This window comes from Neurospora tetrasperma, assembly GCF_000213175.1.
Source record: "Neurospora tetrasperma FGSC 2508 unplaced genomic scaffold NEUTE1scaffold_81, whole genome shotgun sequence".
In the NCBI taxonomy this organism is placed as follows: domain Eukaryota; kingdom Fungi; phylum Ascomycota; class Sordariomycetes; order Sordariales; family Sordariaceae; genus Neurospora; species Neurospora tetrasperma.
This window is the reverse complement of record NW_009799179.1, coordinates 9,627,995-9,638,249: the sequence shown is the minus strand read 5'-3', so window position 1 is coordinate 9,638,249 and position 10,255 is coordinate 9,627,995. Positions and strand designations below refer to the sequence as shown.

Below are 10,255 nucleotides of genomic sequence, written 5' to 3'. Positions count from 1 at the left end.
GAAAGCTCATCGATCATGATCATGACAGAGAATAACTTCTCGAGTAGGAAGTTGATGTCTTGACGACATGTTCATATCAAGATTTAGTGATCTTGATTGTTTACCCAAAACATACTCATTCCATCCATCATGGGTATGAATCATTCATCATCACCATGACCCTCAACAGTCTGTATATATACAACCTCTATCCAAAACGAGGCATTCGCGATCCAAGTACATCTATCTTGACATCCACATCTCTCCTTGGTTTTGAGAGCACTTGGGTCATCGCCATCCAGATCACCAATTTCCATCAATCGTCACAGTCCAAAGTCCAAGGATGAACGACCCAGACAGAAAAAGCAAAGTTGAACAACTTCCGTCTCACAGCAACGCCTGTCAGTCGCCACAGAAACAACTGCCAAAGAGAGTGACGATGACCCCAACACCCAGTAAACATCTCAAGGCCAGTGCCTGCGGCATCGTCATCTCAACGTCATTCCCTTTTGTTGGAATACGGTCCGAGAGCTTTTGGTACTGTACGTTCGAGAGTCCACCAATTCGATCCGATGGATGCCCTTGAGATTCTCATCCAAGTCAAACGAGTCTGGAATCCGATTTCTAATGGAAACCACTTCTTATGCAACTTTTCTGCACCGAAACTCTGCTCTTTCTGCTGACTTGGATTTCCTGCATATCCAACTGGCAACATGACAGTGACCGATTCCGATGTCCACCTGTCAATCAGCCGCTTCCGCTGCCGTGAGCATACCAAGTCCGGAGACATGCCCGGCAACCAAGAGTGAGAAGAAACTTGAAGACAACGACAGTGGTTGACGATCTACTGCCAAGTTCACTCGGATAGGTAAACACAGTACCCCTCTTTTTCTTCTTAACCATATGGTTGGCCACCCATACACTACATCAGCACAATTCCATTCAGATCTCACTTCCCCTCGTTTCCTAAATCGATCGTAAGGCGACACACGCGAGGGGTAGATGTTCTGGAAGGTCCCGAAACGAACCAGCCAGAACACACAACTTGTCTATTCTGTTTGGGATCAAAGCAATCCGTGATAGTGATGGACTTTATCATCTCAATGAACTTTGGGAGCCTATACCCACTTGGACATACGAGCCAAGTACCTCCCAAACATCATACGCCGACATACGTGCATATACCCCAACACCACGATCAGAAATCCGAGCTCACCTTGGTCAAGCTTTGCTCTTCCTGCGGGACGTGCTTTCTCTCCAAAACGGCGGACGGCCCCGTCCCTTCTCTGCATGTGACGACATGATGAGGTACATCCATCTTTCGGTTTGGATCTTCAGTCGACTGATCTCACCAATTTGTCCTGCGGATCTTGGTTTGTAGTGTCAAGAGAGAATGGAAAACGGAGAACTCCTTGGCCTTGCGCTACCATAGCTGCCCATAGCCGTCACTGCATGTGCATAGGTACATACTCCTCTCAAGCACCCACGCGAGCATCTGTGATACGCAAAAGGTATAAACCACCGGCAACCCCGCCCTCTTCGTCCGCTTGTGTTCCTATGCTACTCCTCCTTTACATCTAACGATTCTTCACTCACCGTTGTTACTAGAACTTCATCTAAAGTGACAAGTCCACAACTATATACCACTCAGTCAAGTCCAAACAACCTCCTCGTAGAGTTAACCACAAACAACTCTTTCCCAACGCATAACAACGCCACCCCCCTCTTCCCCCACCCCTATTCTCATCCCTCCCACTCATCCTCCTCATCCACAATAACCATGGACGACACCGGCAGCAACCCCCCCATCGCCGGTCCCTTCCAGCCGGCCCATCCACCCACCCTCGACAACCCCATCACCGAGGCGCCGGCCCCGCACACCACCCCCGTCGCGCCCGGCACCGCCGGCAAGACGGGCCCTGATGCCGCTGCCCAAGGCATGGGCGGCGGAGCCAGGGGTAGTTTATCGAGCGAAAGCAGCAAGTTGATTGACGAGAGCACCAAGCTGTTTCCTAATGTCGCGGGGGCTGCTTCTGAAGCGTTCAGGAGTGAGCGGAGCGCGAGTACGTCTTCGACTACCAGTGTGACGGGGAGTGATCGGCCTATGGGGAGTGCGAGTACGGTTACGGAGGTTCCGTATGGTAGACGGGTATGTTCTTTTTTCTTTTTTTTCTTTTTTTCTTTTTCTTCTCTGTTGTTGTTTGGTGATGATTGAAAGGGGTTGTGGGTTGTGGGTTGTGGGTGGTAAAGAGATGGTGAACATATGCTAACAGCTCGGAAATAAAACAACACAGCCGTCTCACGGACATGGAGGACATCATGGACTCTTTGAGGGCTTGATTGACCAGAAGAGAAGGAACGATCCGGCTAGTGTTGCGAGACGCCAGAGTTTGAGTGAGCAGAGGCCGGTGCCGCAGGGGTTTATTGCCAAGATGTGGGATAAGTACGTTCACCCCCTAAAACTTTTCCGTTTGTTTACTTTGAGGCTGACTCTCCCGTGACTAGCTGGGTACGCGGTGCCCCCCCTGACATCTAAACAAAGTCACTTTTCTTCTTTCCCTCTCGTCAGCATTGTCTTTTTCGTTATCCAAACTGAAGAAGAATGTCAAGATGGGTGGAGATCCAAATTGTACGAACATATCATTGAAATATGGAACATTGCATGAGGGCAGGCGTGACGGAGGAGATGTAATGGGCATTAATGATTGATTGGGATCGCTTGAACGGGATCATTATGTGCGGTGGTTGTAACTGAAGGTTGTCCTTGCCCGTCTTTTTCCCATCTCTTTTGTCACTTGATTTGTCGCATTTTAGGAGTATGATGGTTGATTATCGGCCTGCCTCAATTATGGTCTTTTCTTTCGTGTGTGTTTATGACGATGTAACGAACTGATAGCATCAAATGAATGCTAAAAGATTGTGCATGGAATCATTTTATTAAGTCTCGTTTTATCTGCCGTGGCCACCATCGAACGAGTTCCTCCTACAGTAATCATGTACCAGATACGGCACTCCTCGCACCTTCCCCTCTAGTTCACTCATGAGTTGATAAAGATCCGAAAAAATCAAAAAAAGAAACAAGAAACATACAACACCAGGTTATTCGCCGGTCGTCACCGAGCCGACTACTGATCTGGCGGTCACCGGCTTATCTAGGGGAGAGCGGACGGGATCCCGAGTTTTATCCAGGTGCCTATGGTCGTATGTGATTTAGGCAACTGTCCAGGAGAATGTGGAAGGGGGAGTGGCATAGGTAGTTATAAGCCTTTGCTTGATCATAGGCATTCGGACGAGGTTCAAGAGAAGGCCTTTGGCTTGACACTCCAGCAATTGGAGCGAAATATCTCTGAGCCCACATCTCTAAAACTATGGATCCGGGATAAGGATAAGGTATTGGTACATTACATCTCTGCGCGAGAATACTATTCAGCTACGAACATTGGGGAGAGCTAGTTTTGAGAGCTTGCCGTCAGGTGTTATGGCTACCTCTACCTCCACCGTCAGATGCTGCGATAAAGATATGGCATAGAAGGACGAGAACTTTTTGCTACTCGACAGATGGACTGTCTTGATTTGTCTAGGCAAAGGGTGGAGGAATGAAGTCGATTCGGCACTGGTGTTTCACCACCAAACCACCAAGATCGAGGACTTCACGAGGTCATCGGCACAGCCAGGACACTCGGTCGCTGCTGAGAGCATTCCAACTCTGAACAATTCAATAAGTCCTCATTACATTGTGAGAGCTTTTTACCACTGGAAAAACACCAAGGTGCGAAAGTCGCATTGAGCCTTCCCTCACTCATCGTCGGAGATATGTACCGGAAGTTGCCGAAGGTAGAGGCCTAAGACATGGCCGTCACCCTCATTCCTACAACCACTACCCAACACCTACATATTTGACGGAACTCACAGGAACGCATGCCTTTTCCCACCATCTACCATGTTCATCGCAATCTCCCACCATGAGGCCTGGGATTCCAGTTGTCGTGTCGTGGCATAGCAGCGACACCCAGCAGCGGCCGGGAAGTTGGCATCCGTGTCAACAACATAGCGATGATATGAAGCAGCAACAGCAGCGACAACAACAATAACAACATGGAGAAACTCACCTATAAGTATCCCCAGATCTGACCAGACTGAGAACTAATTCCTTCCTTCCTCACCAGCCTTCATCTCCTCCACCAGTCTACATTATCAGGACTTCAGTCTCTCTCTCTTTCCAAAGAAACCACCAAAGCCAAACTAAACCAATCCTTACCAAATACCAACATCACACTCACTTCACTTCACTTCACTTCACTCCTTTTTTTTCAAAATGAAGTCCTTCGCCCTCACCACCGCTCTCTCCCTCGCCATGGCCGGCTCCACCCTCGCCGTGCCCATGATGCAACAAGGCCACGCCATCGCGCACATCAACGCCGAGGCCCTCAAGAACAACCTCGCCATGGCCAAGGCCAACACCAACATGAACACCAAGCGCCAAACCACCCCCGCCACCTCGCCCGCCGCCTCCGTCCCCGCCGGCACCGTCCCCTCCGTCGCGCTCACCGACCTCGACCGCGTCGTCTCCAGCGTCGGCGTCATCGTCAAGAACGCTCAGGACGACTTCCAGAAGATCGACATCAAGGACCCCCAGGGCATTACGGGCATCCTCTCCCAGCTGCTCGGCAACGTCACGCAGACGGTGCAGCAGGGCACTCGCCGCATCAAGGCCAACCAAAAGGCCGCCATCCTGCCCGTTGGCGCTGGCTGGGGCGTCGCTGGCGGTGCGTACCCTCTTGGTGTGCTTGGTGGCCATCTCGGAGGCCTCGGCGGTCTCGGTGGTCTCCTGGGCGTCACCGACGGTCTTGCTGGTTTGACTGGTGTCACTGGCTTGTTGAGCAGCTTGCTTAACACCGTTACCGGTCTGCTTGGTAACCTCTTGCAGCTCGGTGGTGGTGATGCCACCAGTGGCAGTGGCTTGGACGCCAACACCCTGGCCAGCTTGGCTAACCTCCAGGCCCTCCTCTCGCTTAGCGGCGGCCTGACTGGTGGTGTGCCCCTTGGTACTCTGCCGCTTGGCGACTTGAGCAACCTCGCTGGTATCTTGAGCCCGGAGCTCCTCAACCAGTTGCTTAGTGGTACTGCTACTGGCAGCCCGCTGAGCGTCATCGAGTCGTTGTTGGAGGCTGTCCAGGAGCTGCTTAGCTCTGTCCTCTCCGGTTCTGTTGGTGTGACTGCTGCCATCACTGGCGATCTCGGTGCTGATGCTTCTACTTCCACCTCTGCTTAAAGCAAGGGTTTGAAATCTGGAGCTAGCGGGTAGTTCTTAGGACTTTTGTTGCTTCCCGGCTGGAGATGTTGGGTCGCATAGGAGGAGAAAAATGCTTTTGTCACTATTTCCTTTCAACTAATCCGGCAATAAGTTTTTTTTTTTTTTGGTGGATGCTTATGTGGAGGAGATGACAGTCGGTATAAAAGTGTCATTTATCTGGAGCGGGAGAACTGGCGAAAGAGGAAAGTGTAATGAATGTTTGAGAGTGTGCGAGTTAGTTTTGCTTTGAACAGAAAATACCAGGGGTTTTGCTCTTGCCTTTTTTGACCCATCCTCACGATATGCTGTAATGTGGTCTCCTTGACTGAGGCTTCTTAGCCCAAAGAATGAACCATCTGATGTATCAGATCAATATCTGCCTCCAGTGTGGATATATAATCACCTATACCACTTCCCCTACAACATCCAACCAGGCCGATACTGCTCAAAAACATACGACCATAGGTACCAGGGCAAAAACTCGAGATCCCGTCCGCTCTCCCCTAGATAAGCCGGTGACCGCCAGCCTAGTAATCGGATTGGTGACGACCGGTGAATAAGCTGGTGTTGTATGTCTTTTTTTTTCTTTCTTCTTCTTTCTCTGTCTCTCTCTCTCTCTCTCTCTTTCTTTCGATCTTGCCACTTGCGGTTGGCTTTCTGTTTGGGAAGGAAGTTGCGTTGGGAATAACGAACTAAAATGGAAAGAACTCTTCAACTTACTCAAAGGAACCATGCAGTGAGCATCGATTGTATCATGTCGCATTGAGACTTGGAAATTCACCGGTGTTTTTGAGAGATCAACGAGACGGACTAAGCGAGGCAGCTCCACGGAAGTTCTATCCTTCAAAGTGGAAAGTATAACGAGATATGATGGGCCATCATCAAGTGGCTTACTTCCCATTTCCTAGCCAGCAAAGCGCTATTCCCTTCAGGAGTCATAACTTTCTGCCCAAGACAGAGTAGCCGAGAGGGTATCGCTGATTCAATTGCTTACTCTTCCTTGTCGTATTTTCTTCAAAATTTCGGGATATAGCGGGGATGGGCCCTGATATTCCAAGAAGTCTTTACGTACTGACACTGCAGCTTCAATCTGTCTGTGTGCCATTCAACAATTCGTGTTCCGTGAGTGGGCGGCGAAACATACAAGACAGTCACTTCACCAGGTCATACCGACGACAATTTCCTAAATCTGTGATCCTGATCATCAGACGTAAAACACACCACGAAGAAAGACTCACCTGCACGGGAGTTCGGTTACCAACGCTAAAGTGGCCGGCTCGTCCTTGAGTGTACCTGCAGAAGCAGGTGGTCATTCGATGAAAACCTTAGAAGCAGACGCAACCCTGTCAGCAGTTCCAATAACCAACCGGGGTGTGCACACGTCTGTGGGACGTCGGGAAGACGGGCGGGTAGCTGCATATGTTTGACGATGAGACTAGTGAGCCAGTGGTGAGTTGCCGGATGCAATGACAAACAAAGGATAGTGGGACGAGTAGACAGAAAGGGAGCCACAAGTTGAGATGTTGAGAGCAGAGCACACTGGGGAGGTGAGTGTTCAGAGGATAAGAAGTAAACAGCGTCATTATAAGGCTAGTGCAAGAACGACAAATGAATGTGATAATGACCGATGGCCAAACCATGTTCGGGGAAGATTCCCCTTTTCAATCAGTGACACCAAAACACGGGTAGAGTAAAACTGCAAATTACCGTTTTTGTTTCAAAGTCGCTGTATTTCCCAGGTTCACATACTCTCTCCCGAAACCAAAGAAGACGAACTATCCGCTTAACGCCACGTTCCCAGCACCCGGTATTTTATAAAATCGATATAAGAGGCTCGAGACTAAAAACTAAAAGACGAGAATTCCGCGGTGATTTCTATTGGCTGAATTAGGCTATCATCCGGCATCGTTCCTACGAACGGTGCTTTTCGCTTTCTGTTGAAGTGAGAATATCTGATTAGTGATTGGGTTGCTGAGAGTCACGGCCGTTGTTCTGAAGCTCACCCAGACGCTGGTAGAGTAGGTAGAGCGCCATGCGGTTGCACTCCTCTGTACCGGTGATGGTGACAAGTCGCTCATTGCTGTTGTCCTGCGGTTCATTAATCTTGATCACACTGCCAGAGATCTGCCTGATTTCGTTGATCTTCTGTCCACCCTTGCCAATGATGGCGCCGACCATATCGTTGGGGATGTAGATCTGCTGGGTGAGGGCAGCGCCGGCAACAGGGGCGCCATGAGGGCCGGCAGCATGGGGAGCCGGGCCGGCGTGGCCGACATGGGGCGCAACGTGGGGGGCAGCGGCACCGTAACCACCGGCGGCGTGGGCACCGTAGTGCATCGGGACGGCAGGGTTGGGCTGGGCCGGATGAGGTGCACCATATGGCGCAGGGTACTGGCTGGGCGGCATGCCGTGGTGAGACCTGGGGTCGGGGCCACGGTTGCGCTGGTAGTAATCGCGGTTGCCAAAGTTGCCGCCAGCGGGCTGAGGAACGTAGGGGACGACCTGCAGGCCGCCGGGAATAGAAGCAGCGGGGCCTCCGCTGCGGGTGGCATACGCTGAGGCGGCGGGACCACCGAAACGCTCGTTGAGCTGCTCGAGAAGAGTGCTACCAACGTAGTAAGTAGCAATGTGAACAGCATCGGCCACGCCCATGACAACCAACGACCGTTCCGTGGAAAGGGGCAGGCACGAGTCGGAAGCATTGAGACGGGCTCCGGAAGCCTCCTGAATCTCCTTGATGCGCGCACCGCCCTTGCCAATAATAGAGCCGATCAAGACGTGGGGAATCAAGAGACGCAGGGGATAGGTCTTGGAGTGGGTGTTGGAAGGCTCAGCAAGAGGCTCATTGTTCAGCGTACGGATAATAAGACCGAATGCCTTTGAAACTGTTAGCCAGTGAACTGCTGAGGGAAACATAGGGACGACATACCTTTGCGACCGCATCAACGACACCGCTAACAGTGAGAATACGTTCAACGGCGCCCTTCTGGTAATCACTGACGGTGCACTTGGCGTTGGACATTTCTCTGATCTTGGAAACATTCTCGCCGCCCTTTCCAATGATGGTGGCGGCCTCCGGGCTGGAAATAACGGATCTCACATGGATCCAAGCAGTCTCATCGTGAGGTTGAGCAGAGACAGGGGGCTGAGCGCGGCTGCGAGCACCGTGGTCCTTGGTTGCCTTGCTCTGGGGAGCATCGGGGACAACTGTGTCACCCTGGACATCCTGACCCTCCGACTTGTCTCCCTTCACCTTGGTGCCGTTGGACTCGGGGGCAGGAGTGGGGGTGGCGGAGCCGGCAGTCTCGTCGGCATTGTGGCTGTCTTCGGGAGCGGGAGCCTCAACCTCCTCTTGGGCGTCCTTGACAACCTTGTCGAGAGCGAGCCTCTTGGCCTCGGGCTGGTCGTTGCGAGAGGGCGAAGAGGACTCGTCCAGGGGCCGCTTAGCGGACTGGGTGGGCTGTGGCGAGGCGGACATGGTTGTTGCGAGCGAGCGAGCTAAAAGTCAGGTAATAATCACGTCTCGATGGAGAAGTCGTGGTCGTGCGAGATGAATATTCTTCTTGAATTATCGAACTTGTTTTATCTACACCTTGGGGGTTTTCGAAGGAAAACGTGCTGGTGTAGTGTAGTGGAGGTGCGGTTGAAGGGGTCGGGACTGCGCTCTCAGGGTGTTGGAGTGGTGGTTGCTCGGGAAGGGCCGATCAAAGAGACGATCGACGGGACGGAGACCGGTGCTGGTGCTGGTGCGCGAAGTAGTATGGGAGGAAGGAGGCCTATCGCTGGATTGCTTGATCTTGCAGTGTTGGTGAAGCCTTGTCCGGGGAGTTGGTGGTGGTGATGTTATGCGGCAAGGGCGAAGCGCAAAGAGTAGGCAGGTAGTAGAGGTGGTTGAGCAAGGAAGAAGGTGAGTGAGGTACGTAGTAGAGTAGTAGAGTAGGTGGTGGTAGTGGTGGTGGTAGAGTAGACGGAGGTGATGACGGATTGCTCTTTTGTTTGGTACGGAAGAAGAGAGTAGAAGCACTTCTGGTATCTCAAACCTTCTTTCGCTTGTCAAGCACTGGAGACGACGCACGCCAGTCTTTTTCTGCTAGCCCAGGGTATCCGAGATCCGGCTGTAGCTACCGATAGCAGATCGTGGATTTGACCGGGGGACACACTTTGGAGCGTCGATCCGGGTGTGTGTAGATGGAGGAGGAGTGCGGTGGGCGGTCGACTTCTTTTTCGACGACGTGGTGATGGCGCGTGTCGGAGGTCGTGGCAAAGGAGAAACCAACAAGCCTGCAGAATCTTCAGAAGAAAAAGAGAAAAAAAAGAACAAAAAAAACAAGTGATGGGATGGCTCAAGTCAGCGAGATGACGAGAGGAGGAGATGACGACGACGAGGGGTGTGGTCGAGAAGGAAAGGGTTGCCAGGTGGTGAGTGGCCGTTGGGGGGAGAAAGTGGAAGTGAAGTGGAAGTGGAAGTGGAATGTCTCGCGAGAGTGAGGTTTGGTTTGGAATTGTGGAGTGGAAGGGAGATGGCTTGATGAAACCTGAGGGTCCCGCCTGGGTGAGCAGGATCAGCAACCGGCCGTAGCCTCAACCGACGCGACCTGCCACGGGCCACAGGCCAACTCAACAGCCTCAGGTGACGGCCCGGTATACGCCTGACAGCTGGACGCTTGCTTGCAGACAGCTGTTTAAGCTCCGCTTGCCACCTGCACAGCTGCTCTGCCGGTCTTGGGGAGAAGCTAGAGCTGGAAAGACGGGAGTTGGTGCATGGGTTTCCTGGACGGCGCCGCAGCCCAGCCTGCAACCCCAGCTCCCTCCCTCCTTCGTTGCCCAACGCCCAGTTGCCAAGGCATCCGAGCTCTGTGGGTCCAGGCCACACGAGCGAGCGAGAGAAGCTGCGATCCGATTTCAGCACTTCCACTTCCTGCTTCAGTTCACAGTTCTTCAACCACTGCACCACCAAGTTCACTGCACGCATTCAATGCTTGC

The 10,255-nt window shown here is 52.1% G+C and overlaps 3 protein-coding genes across 3 annotated transcripts; 2 read left to right on the top strand and 1 right to left on the bottom strand.

Annotated features, from left to right (window-relative positions):
• Positions 1-1,463: 1,463 nt before the first annotated feature.
• NEUTE1DRAFT_119309 (uncharacterized protein) lies at positions 1,464-2,907 on the top strand (the record flags this gene model as incomplete). Its single annotated transcript, XM_009859043.1, has 4 exons — positions 1,464-1,490; positions 1,588-2,128; positions 2,274-2,422; positions 2,485-2,907. The coding sequence occupies 3 exons, from the start codon at positions 1,760-1,762 to the stop codon at positions 2,513-2,515; spliced, it is 549 nt and encodes a 182-aa protein (XP_009857345.1).
• A 1,387-nt stretch (positions 2,908-4,294) lies between these two features.
• Positions 4,295-5,251, top strand: NEUTE1DRAFT_53312 (uncharacterized protein; the record flags this gene model as incomplete). The annotated part of the gene is made up of 1 exon (XM_009858625.1): positions 4,295-5,251. The coding sequence occupies one exon, from the start codon at positions 4,295-4,297 to the stop codon at positions 5,249-5,251; it is 957 nt and encodes a 318-aa protein (XP_009856927.1).
• A 1,702-nt stretch (positions 5,252-6,953) lies between these two features.
• On the bottom strand, positions 6,954-8,793 carry NEUTE1DRAFT_119308 (uncharacterized protein; the record flags this gene model as incomplete). Its single annotated transcript, XM_009859042.1, has 3 exons — positions 6,954-7,206; positions 7,276-8,149; positions 8,202-8,793. 3 exons carry the CDS (start codon positions 8,748-8,750, stop codon positions 7,184-7,186), a joined length of 1,446 nt encoding a protein of 481 aa, XP_009857344.1.
• Positions 8,794-10,255: the final 1,462 nt, after the last annotated feature.